The sequence below is a fragment of the Chiloscyllium plagiosum genome, unplaced genomic scaffold (assembly GCF_037043375.1).
Source record: "Chiloscyllium plagiosum isolate Xiang-an unplaced genomic scaffold, Cpla_swu_hap1 HiC_scaffold_36, whole genome shotgun sequence".
NCBI classification, from domain to species: Eukaryota; Metazoa; Chordata; class Chondrichthyes; order Orectolobiformes; family Hemiscylliidae; genus Chiloscyllium; species Chiloscyllium plagiosum.
Window position 1 is genome coordinate 18,266,620 of NW_028270174.1, and position 26,495 is coordinate 18,293,114.

At 43.3% G+C, this 26,495-nt stretch overlaps 1 protein-coding gene across 1 annotated transcript in view; it reads left to right on the top strand.

The window, feature by feature from the left end:
• The window catches only part of LOC148139908 (thrombospondin type-1 domain-containing protein 4-like), a 148,617-nt gene that overhangs the window by 26,042 nt on the left and 96,080 nt on the right, over positions 1-26,495 (top strand). Inside the window, exons 2-3 of the mRNA XM_087979829.1 lie at positions 21,341-21,427; positions 23,778-23,850. Of these exons, the coding sequence (XP_087835955.1) occupies positions 21,399-21,427; positions 23,778-23,850 (102 nt within the window). The 5' untranslated portion in view covers positions 21,341-21,398. The remainder of the gene's footprint in view (positions 1-21,340; positions 21,428-23,777; positions 23,851-26,495) is intronic.

A 26,495-nucleotide genomic window follows, 5' to 3' on the forward strand; every position in this document is an offset into this window, starting at 1 on the left:
CTAATGCTGCTGTATCGTCATCCAATCCTGGCCACCAAACAACTTCTCACCAACATCTTCATTTTGGAAATCCCTGGATGACCCTGGTAGAGTTCAGCCAGTATCTGGAAGCGACCTGTGCCCGGGGCAATCACTCTGCTCCCCATAACACTATGCCGTCCTCCACTGTGATCTGTCCGGGTCCAAAAGGATTTCAGTTCTGATTTCTTGGTTTCTCCCATCACCACAAACATTTCAGTTTGGCCAAGACCGGATGTTTCTGTGTCCAAATTCTGATATTGTCGACTGTGACTGTAAGTGTGTCCAGAAAATTGAAAATCGTTATGGACACTTCCAGTGGCAGTACCATCAGCAATGTATCTGCCAGTAGGAGGTAGCTCAATGCAAATGCATTTACCATTTGGCCTCCCAGACGGTGTTCCAACTTGTCATTGCAGTACAGTTCACCACTGAATTCAGCCTGTAACTATGGGCGGCGCTGCCTTGTCCTATTGAAGTAGACATAGCAGGGGTTTATGGTCTGATATTATTGCAAATTTACATCTGTAAAGGTATTGGGCGGAGCTTTCTTACTCCAAATTTGACTGCCAAACCTATCAGAGCCTATTTACCCTCTGCATCAACCAAAGTCTTTGGTGCATACGCTATTGGGTGTTCCTCTCCTTTGGGCTAATCCCACCCAGATGCCGGACGGGGATGCCATATTGCATGTCAGCACCAGATCTCACTTGGGATCATAATGTGCAAAAACCTTAGAGGATGTAGCTGCTTCTTCACTCCCCTGAAAGCTATGGTTTGACCTCATGACATTTCCAAGGCTGATCCCTTTTTTAGGAGTTGATGCAAAGTTGCCAGGATGGAGGCCAGGTTAAGTATCAACTTTCTGTGATAATTCACCAGCCCAAGGAAAGACGTAAATTCCAGTACAGACGCGTGAGCCAGGGCACATTTGGTTGTACTAATTCTATCTTCCAATTGGTGTAATCTTGTCAACTCTGTAGACCAGGTAGGTGAATTGGAGTGTCTGGAACATACTTTTTTTTCCCTTCTACGGCCTGGGAGAAAGATCGAAGGGCTATGTCCAGTTTCTCTAAGTGCTCCTTATTGGTCCTCTCTGGTATTAGTACGTCATCTAGTTAAATGTTGACCTGGGGTGGACCTTGTAAAACGTTTGCCATTGTCCGCTGAAACGTTGCACAGGCTGATGATACCTGATAACAGTCTCATGTATTGGGTACAAACCCTTATCGGTATTAATTGTAGCACACTTCTGTGAATTCTCATCTAACCACAATTCCAGTACACATGGCTCATGCCTAGCTTTGTGAAGGATAGACCCCTGCTAACTTCGTGTATAAATCCTCTATGCAAGGGACTGAGTATTTATCCAGTGGCAAAAAACGGTTTACTGTTTGTTTAAAATCCTCATAAAGGCGAACCAACCCATCAGGCTTCAAAATTGGTATGACCAGTGCTGCACTTTCCAAAAATTATACTGGTTTAATGATTCCTTTGTTTCCAAGTCTCCTGATTTCTCCCTCTACTTTTGTTCATAAGGCATTGGGTGTGCCTTGCAGAGTGGTGGAATTGCTTCCTGTTCAATGTGCAAGAAGGCCTTGGCTCCTTTGATAGTCTCTAGACCTTCTTGAAAAATATCTGGGTACTAAATTAGGACTTCTCTCAGTCAACCATTTTCTAATTGACAAACGTTGAGCCAATCAAAATGAATCTTTCTCAAGCAATTTCGCCCCATCATGCTTGGCCCGAATGTTTGCTCCAATCAGCGGTATTTGAACCGGCTGCTTTTCATAAGAGACTGGAACCGAAGTTGTACCCTGAATCTGTAAAGGTTCCCAATGTAGGCTCTCAATGTAGCCAAGGTCTTGCGCAAACTTAAGAGTTGGAGACCAGAGCAAACTTTGGTTCTGCAATCACTGAAACAGCCGTGCCGTTATCAACTTCCATTAGAACTGGGTGACCATTTAATCAGACATTTATTTTGACTGGTTCTGATTTGCATGTTGCTAGGCAATTTACTTGTTCGAAGCCAGATGTAGGTGGGCTTTCCAGTGTGTGCACTCTCCTGGATACCGGTCTATGAGATCTGTTACTTCATTCAGGCCCAGTGGGAATCTTTTGCTTTCTCGCGTCTGCATACTGACAGCAACTACACTGGCCTGCCAGTCCAGATCCTCAAGAAAACTTTAACCTTTTGACCAAGGCTTGGCTTTGCTTTGCTGTGTGCTGACCTCGTGTCCCTTTGTTCAGGTTATGTCCTGAGTGAGGCTATGTAATTTCCTTCACTCAAGTGGTGTCCCCCAAGCTCAATCGGCCTGGCGAGGGTATCCACTTCCATCAGAATACCCTGTAGCTCACGTGCTCTACTCTCTGCATTTTCCAATGATAAAGCCAGATGTAGCATCTGTTCAGAGTCCAATTGAGCTTCAACTAGTAGTTGCTTTAACATGTTTACATAATTAATCTCATGTACCAAATAGTGTCTCAGCAACTCATTGAGGGTTAAAAACAAAGTCACATGCCTCTGCAAATTGTCTTAATCTAGTCAAAAATCCTGATATGGATTCACCTATTCTCAAATTGCTGAGTAAAACCAATAGCATCTCAGAATTAGAGGAGGCATGAGGTCATAATATTTTTACCTAAATCTGCCAACTCTTGAAAGGTTTTAGTACCTGGTGTCTCGGGGAAAGTTAGGCTCTACTAACTGAGAAAGCTGTGGGTACACAGGCTTTCGGGAGAATTACTTGTTGCTTTTTATAAGCCCTAATGTCATTTTGCCTGGAAAAAAATAACATCACGATGCAAGCAATGCTGACCCCAACTTGAAGACAACTGTTGTGAGTGGGTTTCTTCAGGACGTGCTTTATTCTTGTCCACTGAAAGAATTCCACAGAAGTGGTATTCCGTTACCAACTCATCCAGTATTTACACAGGGAGAGTCCTTGACACTGATCCAGCTCCCTCAGAGACAGCTCTGAGTGGATAGAACCTCTGCCACTCCTGTTTCTTTTTTTTTGAAGGGGAGGGTAGGGACTAAATCAAAATAGAGTTGGAGGGAGAAATGATGCACTCCACTCCCTGCGGCGCCCACCTCTTTCCTCTGAATTATTTTTTTTAAATTTTTTTTTCTTATGGTGTGTGTGTGCAGGTATGAGACACAGTGAAAGACACAAAATGCACGAATCTTTATTCAAATTCCACCACCAGGAAGATAGGAAAACACCCGGGTGGCCAGTGACAAGCACTGCCCTTCACATCAAAGGGCAGTGCTGTGTGATCAAAAACAGTGAAGGGGAGGGGAGGAACTAAATCAAAATAGAGTTGGAGGGAGAAACGATGCGCCACTCCTGTTTCTTTTTTTTCTTCTTCTTTTTTTCTTCTTTTTTTTTTGGAAAACACCCGGGTGGCCAGTGACAAGCACTGCCCTTCACATCAAAGGGCAGTGCTGCCCTACTGTTTTTTTTTTATTTATTATTTTTTTTATTTTAATCCCCACACTACCACCTAAGTGCGGTAGTGCTTATTTTATCCCCAGAACCCATGGTGTGTGTGTGCAGGTGTGAGACACAGTGAAAGACACAAAGTGCACCAATCTTTATTCAAATTCCACCACCAGGAAGATAGGAAAACACCCGGGTGGCCAGTGACAAACACTGCCCTTCACATCAAAGGGCAGTGCTGTGTGATCAAAAACAGTGAAGGGGAGGGGAGGAACTAAATCAAAATAGAGTTGGAGGGAGAAACGATGCGCCACTCCTGTTTCCTTTTTTGTTTTCTTTTTTTTTCCCTTTAACCCCCACACTACCACCTAAGTGCGGTAGTGCTTATTTTATCCCCAGCACCCATGGTGTGTGTGATCTCCTGGTTTTCTTTTTAGGTCCCTGTTTGTTTCTCTTTTTTTCCTTTAAATTTAACCCCCACACTACCACCTAAGTGCGGTAGTGCTTATTTTTTCCCCAGTACCCATGGTGTGTGTGTGCAGGTGTGAGACACAGTGAAAGACAAAGTGCACGAATCTTTATTCAATTTCCACCACCAGGAAGATAGGAAAACACCCGGGTGACCAGTGACAAACACTGCCCTTCACATCAAGGGACAGTGCTGTGTGATCAAAACAGTGAAGGGGAGGGGAGGAACTAAATCAAAATAGAGTTGGAGGGAGAAACGATGTGCCACTCCTGTTTCTATCTGTCAGCCAGGGCTCCCTGATTGGACCAGATTAACAGCCCCAATTAGGGAACTCATACTCTATGAAGTCCACCTGGCTGACCTTGCTACAGTCACTAAAGTCACATGTTGCTTTTATCTGGGCTTTAAGGAGGCAAGAGGAACAGACACGTTTGAGGGAGGAATTACAAAGCATGAACTTAAGAGTAGAAGTGTGATCATTAAGTTAGGAAGTATATTTTCTGTATTAAACCCATGTAACTGTAATTCGCCAATCTGAAGTCCTGAGATCCCATTTGAAGATTAATGAACAATCATAGTTGCTTTGTTGACTGTTATAAAAAGTGAAATCCATCTATTGTTTAAATTGATGAGACAATTCATGTTGCTCACACCCATTCGACAGAAAGAAAGGTTAAGGTGGAAAAAGCAGTAGAGAATAAAGCCTATCCTCAATCTAGTTTGATTTTCTAATATTTTCTAAAAAAATTGAACACTGTCGAGGGAGTCACATGGAAGAGTTGAGGGAGATGAATAAAATATGAAGAGGCTTGTGACCTTTTGATAGCTGCTGTTGTGGGATTTGGTTAGCAGATGAAGGTGTATTCATTAGAGTTTAGAAGGTTGAGGGGTGATCTAATAGAAACTTACAAGATAATGCATGGCTTAGAAAGGGTGGACGCTGGACAATTGTTTCCATTAGGTGGGAAGACTAGGACTTGTTGACACAGCCTTAGAATTAGAGGGGGTCAATTTAGAATGGAACTGAGGTGACATTTCTTCAGCCAGAGAGTGGTCTGCCTGTGGAATTCATTGCCACGGAGACATTCAAGGCAGGGATTGATAAATTCTTGATCTCGCAAGGAATTAAGGGCTATGGGGAAAGTGCAGGTAAGTGGAGTTGAAATGCACATCAGCCATGATTAAATTGCGGAGTGGACTCATTGGGTCAAATGGCCTTACTTACACTCCTATGTCTTATGGTTTTTTAGTCTAAATGTGATGCGAATTAATGGGAGACTGAGAGGGGGAGGAGAATTCCATTGATGAATGGGATGTTCTAAGCGGCACGGTGGCTCAGTGGTTAGCACTGCTGCCTCACAGTGCCAGGGACCCGGGTTCAATTCCCATCTCTGGCAACTTTCTGTGTGGAGTTTGCACGTTCTCTCTGTGTATGGGCGGGTTTCCTCCCACAGTCCAAAGATGTGCAGGTTAAGTGAATTGGCCATGCTAAATTGCCCATGGTGTTAGGTGTAGGGGAATGGGTCTGGGTGGGTTACTCTTTGGAGGGTTGGTATGGACTTGTTGGGCCGAAGGGCCTGTTTCCACACTGCAGGGAATCTAATCTAATCTAAAATAGTATGAAAAGAAGCTGAAGAGTTCTGAAAGGTTCCAGTCGTGAGGGGTGGCTGAAGGTATAGATGATAGTGAAAACCTTTGAGCCCCAGGCATCACCAGAAATTACCCCACAATTCCCAACCCAAATATAGTTTACCACAGTGAGTGGCACTTTACTCCTTTTTTCATGTGACTTACAATTTTTCACCAGATGCAAATAGAAAGATGAATTTGGGAGTAGAAGCTGAGGACAAAGAAGAGAGAAAATGCAAGCGATGAGATGTTTAGACAAAGATGAAAGGGACAGACAAAAAAACCAGGCAATATTCTCTGACTTATTGTCTTTTACTCCATAAGAGAGAGACCAAATAATAAGAGAAATAACACGTGTATTGGTGTGCTTGAGAAATCACTGTAACCATTCAGAATGTCAGCAAAATCACTGAAGGGAATCTCCAGTTTATAATGGCCCATGAGCTGTTCTTGCCCTTCAAGTACTCTCGCCATTAAATGGGCTGATAAACACGTTACTGGGATTTTAACTGAAGTGTTTGAGTGCTCCATACCCATCAATGCTGTGGTGAAGTGAGGTATGTTGGATTATTGTAAGACTTTACTGTTTCCTGACCCGTGCCCTCTGCTTGTTTTCATAATTCAGCAAACACAATATCCTGGTTTTTCAGGTTTGTTATCCACTTGACTGCTATAATGGCATTCCTCAAAGGACAGGATTTCAGCACTTCATATCTACGTGTCATTTGAGTAATGTCTTGGCAAGATTACTCTTTCTTTTACAACAATCTGCAATCTTTTTATGGAATACTCTGAACTAAGTTACAGCAGCAGGGGGTTTCTTAAATAAGCTGGTGTGTCCCAGCCTAACATCATTATAAATATACAAACGTGGATTTGTGACATAAAGCTGTGATGTCTGGAAGTCTGTGGTTGAGGTGATCCAAGCGGAAAATAATTTGATATTCAAGCAGTCTATTTGACCATTTTTATTGTATCTGTGTAAAAGGGCCTACACCCATGCCTTGTAGCACCATTCAATTATTTTTTTTAATGATTCCAATAGTTTTGCCTCTACCACTCCACGTGGAATCCATTGCATATGTTGACCACACATGTTTGAAGAACAGCTTGACAGCAGTCCTAAATCTACCTTTTACTAGCTTTCTCAGCCTTGAACTGTTTTCAATGTCTCAACTATACAAGATCACTCTTTGGATTCTGTCTGTTAGGGTTGAGAATCTATCTTACTTCAGTCATTTCTTCTCTTAGCATGGTTCAGTGATAGCAATTCTGCTTTGCATGAGTTGTAGCATCAAGTTTCCACTCTGGAGATATGACCACAGAAGCTCGGCTGACTTTTGGGATATTGGGGTAAAAGCTGAGGAAACCTTACGTGGGTGTAATCTCCAGTCGGAGGTTTTATTTGACCTGACAATGTTTGCGTTATCTCCGGTAACATAAGAAACTGGATGTGGATATTGTGGTATTTAAAAATCCAATGGATATTTATTACACTCAGTTATTATGTGCAAACATTGCATTCACAAGCACGTCAGTGTTTAGGCTAACATTAAGCTATTAAGTTACGCAACGCAGCTTGTAATGTGTCATGTTTCAAGTGATCTCTGGGTAAGATAGACCATGAGATCTTTCTATTCTTAGGGCACATGTTATAATATCAAGAGCATGTCTCTTAAAGGTATATTGACATACTGGCCATGAGACATGATACAACACCCCTGTTTTTCCAAAGATGAAAACTTATCTCAAATAAATACTGGTGGCATGGTGGCTCAGTGGTTAGCACTGCTGCCTCACAGCACCAAGGACCTGGGTTTGATTCCAGTGACTGTGTGGAGTTTACACGTTCTCCCCGTGTCTGCATGGTTTCCTCCAAGTGCTGCGCTTTCCTCTCGTAGTCCAAACGTGCAGGCTAGGTGGATTAACGATGGGAAATGGAGGGTGGGAGGTAGGTGAGATGCTGTTCAGAGGGTCAGTGTGGACTTGATGGACTGAACGACCTGCTTCCGTACTGTAGGGATTCTGAAATATCCATGATTCTGTGTCAATTTGATAATTATAGAAACATGTAAAACAGAATTTACAAGACTAACATTTCAAAGTTCCATGCAATATTTGGAGGGTGGGTAGTTCATCCTAACCTAGTGATTGTACCTGAAGAGGCACATGGTCTCAGTTGCATTTGTTTGAAAACTTGGTTCTCTTGCCACTGGTTGCTGTCACTCATCACAACAACATCACCATGAGCAAGGTGTTCTACTTCAGTCTTTTTGCACGTTGTTGTTGTGATGTACATTGGTTTGAGCTGGTTCTGTTCCTTCACAATGTAGCACCATAATCTGTAATGAAATAGTATAATCTAGGCTAGAAACTTTTGCCACTGTCCAAGTGAGGAGAAAGCGAGGACTGCAGATGCTGGAGATCAGAGTCGAGAGTGCGGTGCTGGAAAAGCACAGCTAGTCAGGCAGCATCTGAGGAGCAGGAGAGTCGATGTTTCAGGCTTTTTCAGGACTTTTCAACTCTGACAGTCCAAGTGTGTACACTTGGATTTCTATCTCACGCTCTCTGCCCAGTGCACATTTTTGGTAACTGCATACTAGCCATATGTCTCTACCATTCTCTTCTGTTTTTGAAGAAGAATGTTCCATGTCTTGGAATGATTAGGGAATTGGTTGCTGGGCAAGGCCATTTGTGTCAGGGATGGCCATGTTTCCATGTCATTGTACAATGGCAAATTTAGAGAAATAATCTGTCAGAGACTTAATCTTCCCTGTGCACTGGGAGGAGGTCTGTTGTGACTTTTCTGCAAATAGTGGTTGGAACATATGGGATGTATAGGCTCCCTCTGTTGCTTGTGTTGATCTGTTTGGCATGCATCATGTGCATTTATGATTTATGGAATATTTTGATTCTTTCTTGGCCAATATATTGATTCACATTGCAGCCATCCTATGCTTTTAATAACCATATGGCCCTGGTGTAACAACATGCTTGTTAATTTTCTTAAAAGTTTTTGATTTTTTTATTTTGTCTCTTTTTCTGCTTTGGTTTCCCTTTTATGTTTCTATGCTGTTACTCCTTTGCTAAACTTGATCATTTTTTTAAAAAAATAAGCCAATTTGGGGAAAGAGAATGGCACAACTGATCGAGATCTGGACACAGATAGGGCTTTTCTATATGGAGGATTAGTAGAGCGATTGGTGTAGGTGGTGTCGGCAAACAGTATTTCGAAAACCCCATCTCTATCAAGGGTAAGTCTTTACTGAACTCTCTAATCCTGCCAGATGGTTTTGGAATCAGGTATATGGCTGTTTTGGCTGAAGTTCCTCTCTTTATTTCTTCTGTAGATTGAGTGAATCTGTGGAGGTCAAGAACTCTTTCCCATGATTAGTTTGTTTTCAACTGAATGTGGACTTATTGGGCCTTCCAACTAGAGCTCTTGAATCAGGAGGATGAGCTGCAAGGAAGGCAGTTGTTGAGGAGAAGGTGAAGGGGCTAACAATGCAGGAGCCTGCAGGAATTTAGAAAAGAACCCACCATACTTGAACCTCCCAGAAGAACAGTGCGTCAAGGAAATCACATTCAGCTTTTTGTCCTGTGTGGCCGATTTAAATCTTTAGCTTCAACAAAAAGGACAATCAAGGTTTTCTGATTAGGTCCACAAGGATTTTATCATCACTGTTGCTCCAGTTTCATTTTGTTGCAGTGCTTAGAACTCAGTACCAGGCTGTGACAGAGAAGAACACCATGTCTTTTATGCCTCTAGCTTCTTCCAAACTGGTTCAGGCGATACCAGCAATATTGGTCACTTTTCTGAGACACAGCTGGTCAAAGTGTTGATGGTTCATTACTAATCCCACAGAAGTTACTTGCAAGAGAAGAAGAGCTAGAGATTTTGCGATGCTGGCTATCTGTAGCTGGCATCAAAATTGCAAGCATGGAGCTCTGTCTGATCTTCCTCGCAATAAGCCTGATTTTGTTTTTGTGAACAGTAGGGTCTTCCATTCACTCAGTGTCAGCTTGTTTGAGATCATAGGCAGTACATCATGCAAGCCTGTGCCTCTTTATCCTGGCACCACACATGACTTTTCGATTTTGTACCTGGTCCTCTATCCCCTCTGCTGCACTCTTTAGGTGGCACGTTGGGTACTGGAAGGGTAATTCCTTCCTGCCAACTGGATCCTGAATCCTGTCAGGAACAAGGGCACAGATGCTGAGATAACCAGGATTCTGTTGAACAAACCATTAGAATTCTGAAACATTGGTGCCATATAGCTTGTGCTCTGAGGACAGTCTGGAATGAATACAGGTCGTTCTCCTATAATGCACGTTTTGTCAGCGCGATTTGGCTGTAACACGAGTGGTGAATTGGGGACCGATTTTTCTTAATGGGGGCTATTAGGTGATTCTATCCCTGGTTATCTTAAGTCCACTCTAGGTATTTCCTTCAGGTCAAGCAAAAGAGGTTGGATGACAGGCTAAATTTTCCCTGATCTTGTCGATGTTTTTTTACTTTACATTTGGGGCATACTGAAGATGTCCCATTTTTAAACTTCGCCAGACGGTCTGGTGCCAGATGAGCCCTGTGCAGAACTTTTACCTATTACAGTGCAGAACTATTACAGATTGAGATCTTTCGAGTATTATCCCATATGTTCTCCCATGTTTCAGAAGAGATCTCCACTCCTAGCTCTTGCTCCCAGACCTCACATAACTGGTTAATATCCTACCAGGCCCTGTCACCCAGCAGGCGATAGAGGGCACTAACTGAAAGGGTGTTTGTGGAACGTAGCAACAACCTCTCTGTGTCGGGCTTATTGGGCTTAGTGTGAAGTGTAGTCTTCTTCTGGATGAAATCCCTAACCTGAAAAAAACAGCAAGTCCTCTGCTGGGCAACCCATATTTGCGGCTCAGTTGCTCAAATGACATCATAACCTCCCCCTCAAACAAGTCTCCCAAACTAGAAACTCCTCTTGCTGCCCATAGTTTGAACCCTGAGTCCACCATCCCTGGTCGGAACCCTGGCATGCCAACTATAGGTGTAAGTGGCGAAATCTTGGATAAACCACCCTCACTCTGACGCATCGCCTTCTGTGCCTTGACTGTACTAATGACAATGGGGTTTCAGCAATGGTCCATAACTGTCCTCATCTTATCCATGAACAACAGGTTAATAAGAGGGCACTTTGCCTGCGAGGCCTCAATATCCAGCCATATTGAGTTTGGATCGTTACCTACCCAATCACAGACAAAGGACAGCAGGGAACTCTATTGATACCTCCTGATGTCTGGGAAATCAACTCCTTCCCCTCCTTGAGGCAACTGCAAGTTAGTAAGTTTGATGAGAGGCGGCACATGATGACAGACAAAGAAACCAAACCACCCCATAAGCTTCCGCAGTGTTGACCTGGGAAACATTATAGGGAGCATACACATGGGATAAAGCAAACAAGGAAGAACATTCATCTTAATGAGAGATATTCGGCCCAGCCATGAAATTGGAAGAGCCTCCCATCTCTGGAGATCTCGCCTAATATTGTCGAGCAAGTGAGCAAAGTTAGTCCGAAATAACAAATCAAACTTGGTGGTAATAAAAATGCCTAGGTATCAGAACCCTGCCCGTGACCACTTATAAGGGAATTTAGGGCCACCTTCAACTTCTGGCATATCCTTAAGATTCCCCATAGGCATAGCTTCCGATTTTGCAAAGTTAATCTTATATCCTGAAATAGCCCCAAATATGTTGATACATTGTATCAAATGGGGTACGGAGGTCATTGGGTTCGATAAAAACAGAAGGACGTCATCCGCATACAGCGTAATGTTGTGTGTCCTCGATCCCACTTCCGGAGCAGTTATGTGGTCGTTCTGACGAATGGCCTCTGCCAGCGGCTCTATCACCAACGTAAACAACAATGGTGAGAGGGGGCAGCCTTGCCAACTACCCCTACCAATCGTAAAATTCCCAGACTTCACCCAGTTGGTGATAACCGCAGCCAGAGGGTGGCGATATAAAACCTCCACCCACCTAGCAAAGACCCCACCCAACCCAAACTGTTCTAAGACATAAAAAAGATATGAAGAGCGCCTCATCTTCCACCTAGGAACCCTCCAACCACAAGGGATGAATGCAGATTTCTCCAGCTTTCTCATTTCCCCTCCCCCCACCTTATCTCAGTCCCAACCTCGGACTCAGCACCGTCTTCTTGACCTGCAATCTGCTTCCCGACCTCTCCACCCCCACCCCCTTTCCGGCCTATCACCCTCACCTTAACCTCCTTTCACCTATCGCATTCCCAACGCCCCTCCCCCAAGTCCCTCCTCCCTACCTTTTATCTTAGCCTGCTTGGCACACCCTCCTCATTCCTGAAGAAGGGCTTATGCCCGAAACGTCGATTCTCCTGCTCCTTGGATGCTGTCTGACCTGCTGCGCTTTTCCAGCAACACATTTTTCAGCTCCGATCTCCCGCATCTGCAGTCCTCACTTTCTCCCATAAAAAAGATACGGCCATTCCACCCGGTCAAATGCTTTCGCTGCATCAAAGGAAATCACCAACTCCTGAATCAATCGTTGCTGACAAACTTGGACCATATTCAGCAACCTTCTAATATTATTAGAGGATCTACGGCCCCTTATAAAGCCTGTCTGGTCCTCTTTAACAATATGGGGCAACACCCTTTCCAATCTCAGCGCCAGGATCTTGGACAGAATCTTGAAATCTGAATTTAATAGAGAGATGGGCCTGTATGAGGCACAATCCTCAGGAACCTTCCCCTTCTTAAGAATTAAGGAAACATTAGCTTCTCTCAAAGATGGTGGTAGGCATTCATGCGTATAGGAGTGATTGTACATCTCCAACATTGGCTCTGACAAATCCAGGTGCACCATTTAATAAGACAGGTAACCATATCCCCTTTTTAGAGACCCTATAAACTCCTTATAAAACTTACCCGGGAGACCATCAGGGCCAGGTGCCTTCCCACTCTGAAGTTGCCCAACTGCCTCCTGTATTTCCTGAACTGTCAAGGGGGCATTAAGGAGAGATGCCCATTCCAAGGTTACCCCTGGGAGGTCCAAGTTCTTAAAAAAAAAAGTCTCCATTTTAGCCCTCCTGTCCTCACAGCATTCAGACCAATACAATTCAGAGTAAAAGCTCCGAAAAGCCTCATTAATCTTTTTAGTATCATATGTAAGGACCCCGGTGCTGTCTCTGATTGCAGCAATGGATTGGGGAGCACGCTTTTTCCTAGTCAGGTATGCTAAATACTTCCCTGGCCTATATACGAACAGTCTTTTTCTAGCAAAAGCAAGTTGTTTCTTTGCGTTTTGTGTCAGTATTGAATTCGAGACAGCCTGGAGGGCCGTGATCCACTGTAGCTTAGTCACCGAAGGCCGCGCAAAATGTGCTGCCTTGGCGGCTTTCAACCGCGTCTCAAGTAGACGCTGCTGTCCCTCCTTCTGTAGTTTCCAGCTAGCCGAATAGGAAATAGCTAATCCCCTAGCAAAGGCCTTAGCAGTCTCCCATAGCATGGACAGACTACTAGCCGTGCCTGAGTTGATGGGCAAGAATTCCTGAAACTCCTTCAAAAAGTATTCCACAAATTTGGACCCTTTTCTCCTTAAGGATTCCAAACGCCAGTGCCACAAACCTAGCCCTTTACTCTTGGTCTTAACCTCCAAGTATTCTGCCACGTGATCAGAGATAGCTATATTCCCAATTTTACAACCCATAATCGAATCCAGAAGGGCCAAGGGAGCCAGAAAGAGGTCAATCCTCAGATGACATTGATGTGGGTTTGAAAAAAAAGGTGAAGTCCCTGTCGGTAGGGTTAAGACATCTCCAAATATCCACCAGCCCCAAATCCTCACATAAGTCAACCACCTGGAGTGAGAGCCCGCACCTCTCACTCCAGCACCTGGATCTGACTGGATGAGGACTCCATCACAGTTTCCGAGGCCTTAGTTCGACCCTCCACCTCCAGCCTCTCCCCGAGGCCATGGATTTCCTGCTTATGCTTCTGCAGCATGGACGCGATAGGCTGGATCTGGGCATGAATCTCCTTAATCGCAGCCCCAACTTTCAAGGTAAGTCTCTCCATTGCCGCAGTCAATTCCTGTGAGTCTGTCAGGTCCCCGGGGGGTTCAGGAGAGGCTGCTGCTGCTGCTGCTGCTGCTGCAGTTTCTGGTGTGGTAGATGCTGCAGGGGAGTGTCCTCCCTGCTGCTGTTTGCATGCTCCTTTTCCTCATACTGATGAGGAAGGACACCACTTCGACTTCAACAATACATCCATCCTAGGACAAGCCAAACAAAGACATGCATGAGAATTCCTAGAAACATGGCATTCCAACCGGAACAGTATCAACAAACACATCGAGTTAGACCCCATCTACTACCCCCTGAGAAAAGGAACCGGAAGTGACTTCACCACTGGAAATAACATCACCATAGGAAATGACATCACCAATCCAAAGAAACGTAAACATATAAATAGAAAGCAGGAATTTTCAGCATTGCTTCACATGAGGTCCACTTGAAGATGTTACCTAGTAAGGTAACGAAACGTCTGGAAATGAACTTTTCAGCTCTGCGAGCAAACCTACATCCAAAACCTCAACCTGAGCTACAAATTGTCTCAAAACTCGCTGCTCCTTTTCCCTTTGGCATCCTTCCCACTCCCAAATATTAACAAATATGTATTCTGTAAGGTTTTAAACTAATAATTCCACCACTTAAGTTGGCCAGGGATGGCAAAAATCACCTGTATGTCTTGGCTGTTAGAACTGCTGTGGACAGCTCTGCCTACAGAATTGTCGCCATCTTGCCAAGTCCCAGCTCCTGTTTTAATACAGTATTGTAACTCAGTAAAGTCAGAAACCCCTTAAAGTGTTAAATTTATTGTATTATTTCATTAAATACTTAATTTTAACATTTACTTAAGACTATCGTTTGTGTTATGCTAGCAGCAATTTTCATTTCGTTGTTTACTGATGTATTTAGTGGTTTGCCCCAATCCTGTTTTCCCCATAGGCCCCGTCATTTCTATCGGGTGATTTTCTATAACACAAGATCGCTTGAGAATGCAGCTACTGTGTAATAGCAGAACAGACTGTATTGAGCAATCTTATTGTTTGCTGCATGGTTCTTGCTGTGGTTATTTGGGTGGAACTGAGAAATAAGAAAGGGATGATCACCTTATTGGGATTGTATTATCAACCCCCTAATAGACAGCGGGAAATTGAGAAACAAATTTGTAAGACTGCAGTTATCTGTTAGAACAATAGGGTGGTTATGGTAGGTGATTTTAACTTTCCAAGCATTGACTGGAACTGCCATAGTGTTAAGGATTTAGATAGAGATGAATTTGTTAAAGAGTGTACCAGAAAATCTTCTGAGTTAGTTTGTTGATGTACCTACTGGAAAAAGTGCAAAACTTGACCTACTATTGGGAAATAAGGCAGGGCAGGTGATTGAGGTGTCAGTGGGGGAACACTTTGGGGCCAGCAACCTTAATTCTATTAGTTTAAAATAGTGAAGCAAAAGGATAGATCAGATCTAACAGTTGGAGTTCTAAATTGGAGGAAGGCTAATTTTGATGGTATTAGGCAAGAACTTTCAAAAGTTGATTGGGTGCAGATGTTCACAGGTAAAGGGACGGCTGGAAAATGGGAAGCCTTCAGAAATAAAATATCAAGATCCAGAGAAAGTATATTCCTGTTAGGGTGAAAGGAAAGGCTGGTAGATGCAGGAAATGCTGGATGACTAGAGAAATTGAGAGTTTGGTTAAGAAAAAGAAGGAAGCATATGTCAGGTATCGACAGGAGAAATTGCATAAAGGCAGTAGATAAGCATGAGATAGCTTTGGCAAATAGGGTTAAGGACAATCCAAAGGGTTTTTACAAGTACATTAAGGACAAAAGAGTAACTAGGGAGAGAATAAAGTCCCTCAAAGATCAGCAAGGCAGCTCGTGTATGGAGCTGCAGGAGATGGGGGAGATACTAAACGAGTATTTTGCATTAGTGTTTACTGTAGAGAAGGACATGGAAGATATAGAATGTGGGGAAATAGATAGTGACATCTTGGAAAATGTCCATATTACAGAGGAGGAAGTGCTAGATGTCTTGACATGCATAAAAGTGGATAAATTCCTAGGACCTGATCAGGTGTACTCTAGAACTCTGTGGGAAGCTAGGGAAGTGATTATTAGGCCTCTTACTGAGATATTTGTATCATTGATAGTCACAAGTGAGGTGCTGGAAGACTGGAGATTGGCTCACGTGGTGCCACTGTTTAAGAAAGTTGGTAAGGATAAGCCAGGAACTATAGATCAGTGAATCTAACTGTGGTAGGTAAGTTGTTGGAGGGAATCCTGAGGGAAAGAATTTACACGTATTTGGAAAGGCGAGGACTGATTAGAGTCAACATGGCTTTGTGCATGGGAAATCATGTCTCATGAACTTGATTGAGCTTTTTGAAAAAGTAACAAAGAGGATTGATGAGGGCAGAGCGGTGGACGTGATCTATATGAACATCAGGAAGGCTTTTGACAAGGTTCCCCATGGAAGTCTGGTTAGCAAGTTTGGATTTCATCGAATACGGGGAGAACGAGCTGTGTGGATACAGAACTGGCTCAAAGGTAGAAGACAGAGGGTAGTGGTGGAGGGTTATTTTTCAGACTGGAGGCCTGTGACCAGTGGAGTGCCACAAGGATCGGTGCTGTGTCCACTACTTTTCATCATTTATATAAATGATTTGGATGTGAACAAAGGAGGTATAGTTAGTAAGTTTGCAGATGACACCAAAATTGGAGGTGTAGTGGACAACAAAGAAGGTTACCTCAGATTACAACAGGCTCTGGACCAGATGGGCCAATGGGCTGAGGAGTGGCAGGTGCAGTTTAATTTAGATAAATGCGAGGTGCTGTATTTTGGGAAAGGAAATCTTAGCAAGACTTATACATTTAATGGTAAGATCCTGGGGAGTGTTGCTGAACGAAGAGACATTGCAGTGCAGGTTCATAGCTCCGTGAAAGTAGAGTCACTTGTTGGATAGTGAAGAAGGCGTTTGGTATGCTTTCCTTTATTGGTCAGAGTATTGAGTACAGGAGTTGGGAGGTCATGTTGTGGTTGTACAGGACATGGGTTAGGCTACAGTTGGAATATTGCGTGCAGTTCTGGTCTCCTTTCTATTGGAAAGATGTTGTGAAACTTGAAAGGGTTCAGAAAAGATTTCCAAGGATATTGCCAGGGTTGGAGAATTTGAGATACAAGGAGAGGCTGAACAGGTTGGAGCTATTTTCCCTGGCTGAAGGCTGACCTATAGAGGTTTATAAAATCATGAAGGGCATGGATAGGGTAAATAGACAAGGTCTTTTCTGGGGGGTGGAGGAGTCTGAACTAGAGGGCATAGGTTTAGGGTGAGAGGGGAAAGATATAAAAGGAACCTAAGGGGCAACTGTTTCATGCAGAGGGTGGTACGTGTATGGAATGAGCTGCCAGTGGAAGTGGAGGAGGCTGGTACAATTGCAACATTTAAGAGGCATTTGGATGGGTATATGAATAGGAAGGGTTTAGAGAGATATGGGCCAAGTGCTGGCAAATGGGCCTTGATTAGGTTAGGATGTCTGGTCGGCATGGACGGGTTGGACTGAAGGGTCTGTTTCCATGTTGTTTATCTCTATGACTCTAAGTTTCTTCAGCAGCGGGAGGGTGAGGAAGAGGAGCACAAAGCAGCAGAACGGAGCCATGAGGTATTGAGAGGAGATTTACCTGAACAACCTGTCTGCTGCCCAGATCATTCCAATTCCTATATGACCCATATGGACACCTCCTTTATACTCGCAGTACAATTCCATGGCTGTTCCTTGTTAAATAATTAAGATTATGAAAACCAATCACTGAACAAAAAAATAATTTTCACTACCAAAGATTTTGATTTTACAAAATGGTTGATGGCTACATATCGACTGTTCACTTGTGTGTGGCTTTTACTTGCTCTGGAGTTGTTATTTCTCAATGCCCACAGCTTGAGAGAGAGAAGGCTGCAAAACCTTTACTGTGCAGACTCGAAATGGTCGCGGAGGGTAACGTCAAGGAGCTCTTGGCCTTTTAACAATATTCCATCTCTCTCCAACTGCAGATGCTTGGAATTTAGTTTTTGCTGGGGGCGGGGGTGGGGGGTGGGGGTGGTCTTGTTCGGCTGCCTAGCTGTGATCATCCTGAAGAGGGACAGTGGGATGCCTATCATTCATACATCGGACACTGACCCTCAGCAAGCTCCCTCCCAAACCACGCGTTGTGCCTGGACAGAGCACAGCCCATGGAGATCAGGAGGTTAACGCGTTCAGTTGGAAACGTGCCTGCTGCTCTCGAATGTACTTCTCTTTATTCCCAGGCTTCATTTAAATGTGACAAATGCTTTTGGAAGTCGAAATACACCACTTCATAGAGTTTTCCGCAGATCCCTAGAGTTGTCACTTCCTCAAAAACTGGCGAAGATTTATTTAAGATTGCAAATATAATTTTATACTGTAGCTGCTCAGTGCACGCATGCTCTGAACTTTTAAATGCAATCCCAGCTGGATTTGAAGAAGCAAAGGCCCAGTACAACACATTTGAACACTCATAACACAAAATTAAAATATGACAAGCAAGGAAACTAAGGCAGTGGTTTTCAGCCTGCTGCTTCCTGCTGTGCTAGTCAGGAGTGAATGGGAAAGATGTCTCGACTGATCTAGATGCCTCATAGCTGGTCAGCCTTCACCAGGCGTGAATTTTTTTTATTCAATAATGGGATGAGGGTGTGGCTGGCTAGGCAGCGTTTATTATCCATCCCTAACTGCCCAGAGGGCAGTTGAGAGGCAGCCACATTGCTGTGCGTCTGGAGTCACATGTATTGAAAATGTGTTGCTGGAAAAGCGCAGATCAGGCAGCATCGAAGGAGCAGGAGAATCGACGTTTCGGGCATGAGCCCTTCCTGATCCTCCTGCTCCTTGGATGCTGCCTGACCTGCTGCGCTTTTCCAGCAACACATTTTCAGCTCTGATCTCCAGCATCTGCAGTCCTCACTTTCTCCTGGAGTCACATGTAGACCAGACCAGGTAAGGACAGCAGATTTTCTTCCCTAAAGGATATTGGTGAATCAGATGGGTTTTCTCTGACAATTGGCAATGAATGTTTCATCGTCTTTGGGTTCTCAATTCCAGATGCAGAACAACCTTGATTATCCGAACGAGATGGGCGGGGAGGAATTTGCTCGGATAACTGATTATTCGGATAACATGTTTACGGGACCTTGAGATCTTGTTTGGATAATCTGACATTTGGATAATTGATAGCACGGGTTTTTCTGTATTTTATTGAATTCAAATTCCATCATCTGCCTCAGCAGGATTTGAACCTGGCTCCCCAGAATGTTACCTGGGTCTCTGAATTAACAGTCCAGTGATTATAGGACTAGGCCATCAATTCACTTGGCTCAGGGTGAGAGTTGTGCCTCCATTTGGGGAGGAAGCTGTAAACAGAGAGCTGTGGTCAAGCAGACAACAGACAATCCTGTCACGTAATTGGTGCCAGTTTTGACTGGTGGGCCACTGCTGGGAGTTCAACCAAGCGCTGAAGAAGAGGGGAAAATGGATGTCAGGCAACAAATACATTTGGGATGTTGGTGGGATCTGGTTGGCAGACCGCAGCAAGGAGAGTAAGGGGCTTGGGGGCTAGTAAGGAGAGGCTTGTGGGAAGGGTTAAAGGGGGAGGTATAACCATGTGGAAGTTGACCAAGGGACTCACATCCCTCCCTATTCAACAAGGTACTTTGCCGAACACCAACCTGCTAGTGAAGATTCTCAGATTTCCTACTGGGCATGGGTCCAGGTGAAATAGTGGGGCTGCGATGAAAAACCTCAGTGGGCATTCATTGATTACTTAAAGGTTCAGTGGACCATGGGAGGTGAGTGCTGCCTGACACATCTGTCGCCCTGTGTAAAATCAGAGACTAGGTGTGAACAGGCAGAAAGGCTACAGACCTCAGCCCACCCCCACCCCCTTGTATAAAATACAATCCCTCAGATGGGTATTGAAGAGTATGGAATGCTCATGGTACTTGTTACCCAGGTTGAGTTGACAGAATCTTCAGATTGACAGGGTGTAGAACTATACAGTGCAGAACAGGCTCATCGGACATTTCTCACCATTTGCTGTGGGATCTGTACCTTGTTTTGTTTTGCATTTTGTGCAGTTGATGAGGACAGACACTAGGGAAATGATGTCAAAGTCCACCGATTATATCAAACTGAAGAAAAACTGAGAAAGATTGAAGGAGAACGTGTACAGTTTAAAACAGGTGGGAAGAGAAGTAGCAGACATAGATCAATGCAAAGAAACCTAGTCATCCTGGTGTAAACTCACAGGATCAAATATCTGAATTACAACTTGCCTGATTTTTACACCCAGCCTGGATGAATGCATCAGGAGTAATTAGACTAACACTCCTCGTATCTTATTTTTTTCATTTTGCTATTGAATTCCTCTTTAGAGGTGTTTCTGCACACTGCTTGACCAAGGCTTGTGGTTCCAGTCTTTTACTTGATGTTGAAGTGCTTTCTGTCATTCAGATACTGAATAATTCACGGGCTCACTTTGAGCGGGAAGGATGTTCCATTGCACTGTCCAGTTGTAATTTATGACCAGGAATTTCCTTGGAGCTGTCTTTGCTCGCTTTCGGAACTTTGCCAGATGTGCTACAGAAATCCCGTTTACACATGTAACAGAAATAGCATTTACATGTGTACGGTAAAATCTCCAAGGAAATTCCTGAGTAGATTTGATCTATATTCTCCTGTTCTTATGATAATTTAACCATCTCTTCGTATTGACTTCCCCTACAGGGAACTACTGTCTACAACTAATCTAATTCAGTGTATTCTGCACATGTAATCATTTGCAAGTAAATATTGGTAATATGACCGAGCTATTTAATGTAACTTAGAGACTTACGTCGTCATGTCTATTCTGTTTTATTCTGCAGCCGGACCAGTTGCTCCAGATAAATATAATTCAGTCTTGAGGCACCGATTCCCTCATGTTTAACTCTTATTTCCAGTTGCAATACATGTATTGCTTTTATGAACTGTTTTGAGAAGAATTGCTGCATAGTGGGAGGTACAAGAAATTATACAGAGACTTAGAAACAGATTCAGCAAATAGGTCCAAAAACAACAGTGAATGATATAATTGCTGATCAGCGTGATTGTTTTTACTAGTCTTGGAATTCTTGAAGTAAGAAGAGATGTTGCAGCTGCCAGGATATGGACAACTGGTCACACATCACTGGGTGACTATTAAATAAGATCTTGAATGCTTTTTATTTTAATTATATCTGTATTTCTACATAGCATCTGCATGTTGCCCCTGACTGTGTTTATTACTTCATACTTCTTGGAAGTATAATGAATTGTATAAGGACTAACAAAATGTGAAGAAAAATATTTTTTTCCGGTCGCTAACAATGTTGGTTCATCAAAATTAAGAGCTCTGAATTTCCATGGAGATTGTCCTAACCTCCTGCCTGACAGGAAATGGATGTAACACCCAGAGAATTAGTGTAAAGAGGAATTCCTTCATGGATTGTGTTAATCTGCAGCCAATGTTGCAGCAGGTGATCAGGGACAGCACAAGTAGAAATTCAGAGCCAGGTCTCCAAAGGCCTTTTACAAATATGCATGCTGTTATTCTAGTGTACTTACAGATAGGGCACGCAATAACTTTTAATTGTCTTTCAGGGTTTGCAAGTTACTGTTGGGAAGCTGATGGTGTACAGTCAGAAACACCGAGCGGACAATGTTACACGCACCAGAATGGTTGATCAGGTGAGTGATTACTTTCAGAATAATGATCCTAAATTGCTATTGGATTTGTTTGATCTCCTGCTGTGACTTGTGACAGGAGATTGTCTGGCACCTGAGAGAAATGGTGCTAGTAGCTGTTTATAGCTGTTTATGTATTTTACACTGAGAAAATCCCTGCAGAAAGTGAAACTCATCTCCAGTGCTCCTTGGATTTATAATTTCTATAATCCCAGCATGAACTCAGTTATTTGCTGTATGCCTCACTCTGTTACAAAACCGTGCAAACTGCCCTGGCAAACTCCAGATGTTACCCATTCATTCAAATATAATATTTCACAGCCCACTATCCCCTCCCTTAGCAAGTTCTACCGATTCATTTCTGGTCGCCACATTACAGAAAGGATGTGGAAGCTTTGCAGAGGGTGCAGAAGAGGTTTATCAGGATGCTGGCTGCATTCAAGGGTATGAGGTATAAGGACATGCTAGGAACACCCAGGTTGTTTTCTCTGGAGCAGTGGGGGCTGAGGCTGGACTTGGTAGAAGTCAATGAAGTTATGAGATGCTTGGATAGTGTTGACAGTCAGAATCTTTTTCCCAGAGTTGAAATGTCTAACACTAGTTTGGGGGGGGTGGGGGCATACATTTAAAGTGAGAGGGGGCAAGTTCAAAGGAAATGTTAGGGGCGAGTCTTTTACACAGAGAATGGTAGGAGTATGGAATGCACTGCCAGGGGTAATGCTGGAGGCATTTAAGGGACTTTTAGATTGGTACATGAATATGTAAGGAATGGAAGGATATAGACCAACAGTAGGCAGAAGGGATTAGTTTAATTTGGAGTCATGCTCAGCACAATATCTTGGGCTGAAGGGCCTGTTCCTGTGCATATAGTTCTTTGTTTGAATTTCTTCTGCTGCTAGCTAAACCCATCATACCAGTCATAGAGTGTCCTGTGTTGTCTACTATATTCCTGTGCATCTTTCCCTTTGAAAAGGAGAAAATTAAATAAGAATTAAACATTAAACACGAAGATGAAAGAGTTGTAAAGGCCACTGTTAATAGATACCACAGAAAAACAGAGAGACTAGTTGAATTTAATCGCCCATATTACTGAATAATAAGGTGCCTGATATATGGATCACAAGAGGTTAATTTGGATTAATAAAGGTTATGGGGGGGGGGGGGTGTGCAGACAGGAATGTGGAGTTCAGATGAGAATCTGACCAGCCTAATTTTAGATTAGATTAGATTACGTTACAGTATGGAAACAGGCCCTTCGGCCCAACAAGTCCACACCGACCCGCCGAAGCGAAACCCACCCATACATTTACCCCTTACCTAACACTACGGGCAATTTAGCATGGCCAATTCACCTGACCCTGCACATCTTTTGGACTGTGGGAGGAAACCGGAGCACCCGGAGGAAACCCACGCAGACACGGGGAGAACGTGCAAACTCCACACAGTCAGTCGCCTGAGGCGGGAAATGAACCCGGGTCTCAGGCGCTGTGAGGCAGCAGTGCTAACCACTGTGCCACCGTGCCGCCCACCAATTTTGTTGAATGGAGGAGCTGGATGGAGAGCGAATGGTCTACTCCTATCCTAAATCCTGAATTCTTAATAACACAGGAAAATTACATTTTGACTTCTTTAGTACTCAGAATTGTCTACTTTAGAGAAATCCAGGTGCTCCGTTATTAAGTTTGATTTGATTTCTTATTGTCATTTATCTGAGTACAGTGAAAACTTTTGTGTACACTACGGGCAGACCATAACACACAGAGATCACAGGGCGATTGAACAGAGCAAAATATACGAAGTTACGACTGCAAAGAAGGTGCACCAAAAGGCAAGATCAACATTAGATTTGAAATTTGAGATAACAGTGGGGAGGAAGCTGTTCTTGAATCTGTTGGTACGTGTGTTTAAGCTTCTGCATCTTCTGCCTTGGACTAAAGAGGTTGGCAGAGATCATAACCAGTGTGGGAGGGGTCTTTGATAATGTTGGCTGCCTTTCTGAGGCATTGAGAAGTGTAGATGGAGTCAATGGATGGGCAGTTGGATGGAAGGTAAGTATATTGGATACTACTGGATCTATGATATGGAGTTAGTGTGGAATGGTGTGGCTGGGGTAGAATATCAGCCATGACCTTATTGATTGCCAGGCACTGAGCTGGAGGGGCTGTGATATCCCCTATTTCTGACATTCATAACCTCCCACTCTTCCCTTCCACCTTAATCTTCTTCTGCCGGTGATAAGTTTTGTGATTTTTCTCCCTGCTGTTCCTATGTGTCCCTTACATCTTGGTGACCAACGCTGGAACAGCAGGGCTTTATGATTGCTAGCTTACAACTATTGTTCTTTCTTTTCAAGGTTGGTTGTAACTGGTGCCGTTTTCAGCTTACAATTGGGAACTGGGCTGGTTTCCGTAAATGCAAGCAGAGCGGTGAGTTTCTCTGTATTGTTCTTTTCTAGTTGGTTGAATAACAGCACATTTATACAATATCCTGCCTATTATGAACCATCCAAGGTGACCGTACATGCAAATTGGTGGACACTGAGCTGAGAGCTGTGGGAAGGTTTCTGATGACACATCCAGGAAGCAAGGTTTCTGCATAAGATTTGATGGTCGGAAGTCACAAAATGTACAATCTAGTGTGAAAATTCCAGGGCTGCGTTGGCTAAGGAGTATTACCCCATTTTTATAGCCAGTGTTGAAACCAAAGAAGTTGTGAGGTAGGAAAAAGTTTGAAGAAGATTGTGGATTGCAGATTTAAAAGGAATCTAAGAGGCAACTTTTTCACACTCAGGGTGGTGCAGATATGGAACGAGCTGCCAGAGGAAGTGATAGAGGCAGGTACCATTACTACATTTAAAAGAAACTTGGTCAGGTACATGGATAGGAAAGGTTAAGAGGATATGAACCAAATGTGGGCAACTGGGATTAGTTTAGTTTAAGATGCTTGTTTGGCTTGGAAAAGTTGGATTGAAGGATCTGTTTTTGTGCTGTATGACTCTATGATGGAGGTGGAATGGAACAAGGGAGTGTTTAAGATTTAGGTAGTGACTTTGAAGTTGGTATAACGGAGGACAAGGAATTAAAAGTCAGTGAGAATATGAATAATGGCTGTTTAAAATGGAAGGCAATGGGAGTGACAAAGTATTGGAATCCGTCCGAACTTGTGTAAAACAGAAGTGAGGAGACTATTGAGGAAAATGTTGGGCTGAGCACTGCCTCTCTGGGAAATTCTGTTGAGTAAATCAACTCAACCATCAATTTATGTTCCATCTTATTGAAACATTCATTACAGGAACAGTTCGGTGATATTGAGGCAGGACTGATATCTATAAGCAGGTTATAAGAGTTTATTTTACATGCTATGCTGCACACAAGTTTAGTATGCAGGTACAGCACATGATCAAGGAAGCTAATACAATTCTTTCCTTTATTATGAGAGGAATTGAACATAAAAGCAAGGCTTTCATTCTTCATTTATGTAGAGACAAAAGAAACTGCAGATGCTAGAATCCCAAGTTGATAGGCAGGAGGCTGGAAGAGCACAGCAAGCCAGGGAGGAGGTAGAGAAGTCAACGTTTCAGGTGTAACCCTTCAACCCTTCTTCAGGAATCGTTTATATAAGGGATTGGTGAGATTGCACCTCGACCACTGTGTGCAGTTCTGATCTCCTTATTTAAGGGAGGCGGTAAATATGTTGGGGATGGTTCAGTGGATGTTTACTGGACTGATATCCAGAATAAGTAGGGTTGTTGTCTGAGGATAGATTGAACAGTCTGGGCTTGCTTAGAGTGGAGTTTGTTGCGTGAGGGATGATTTTGTTGAAGTGCATAGGATACTGAATATTCTGGCCAAGGTGGATGGGCAAGGATGTTTACTGTTGTGGCTGAATCCAGATTGAAAGGGCACTGTTTTAAAACTAGGAGTTGTCCCTTTATTACAGAAATGAGAGAAATTCTTTTGTGTGACTTTGCAGTCCTCTGTCTCAGAGGCTTATTGAATATTTTTAAGATGGAGGAAGATAGATGCTTGTTAGGAAAAGGACTCCAAGGTATCTGGGGTTGAGGGGAATAGGAGGTTGAGGGGAATTGTGAATGCAAACAGATCAGCCATGATTGTATTAAATGGTGGAGCAGGCTTAAAGGGCACATGGTCTGCCGCTGTTCCTAACTCATGTCTTCATTTTAAAAATTACTGTGGGGTAGGTAAATTTTCAACCTGCTGGTGAACTTTATAAACTATGTATTCTGACCAACCATACATAATCAGTTTAATAGCCATGAAGGAGTTGATTACATCTGGATACCTCTGTGGAAACCTCATGAATGAATAAATAAACAGAAATGTGGACAACTGTAATCTAAACACATGATGCATCTTCAATAATCGTTTAATGATAAAGTCTGCAATGTCTTATGAGCCAAGGCAGATCCAGGTGATTTTATTTGGAGAAAGATTTGTTTTGTAGCTTTTTATTTGAAAATGGAAGATTTAAAGCTTTGTTCACCAACTTTCAAATTTGAAAGTATTGCATGCTAAACTCGGGGGATTTTTCATCTCCCAGTCGAGTGGGCAGAATTGAGTGGCTTCCTGATTCTATGAATTCAATCTTTTGAAATGGCCACCTGCACTGTCCATTTTCAGTCCTGTGGAGGGGGTCAGGTTGGCTTGGAAGTCAGGCCAGGCAATCTGGAAAGTTCCAAGAAGGTTACTGTGTCCCAATATGGTTTTGGCATTGTGTCCAAAGATTAAATATTGAAACATTAAAACATTCTTCCAACTCTTACCCCCAAGCCCTATCCATGCCAACCTGCATCACCTAATGGTTTTTACCCGCATGCTATGGTCTATCCTCATGGCTACTTTTACCCCCATGCCATCAATATATCACTCTGTTCATACCCCATGGCTCCTCAAACCCATGCCAACTTAATACCTAAAGCCATCCGTTCCCCCTTCACCTATCATGCCAACTCACCATGTATTCACAGGTCCTATTTACAAATAAAAGGTTGCATTACTTAAAGTTCCACATTACAAGACTTATTGTGTTGGAAAAAGCATTGCAATTAATC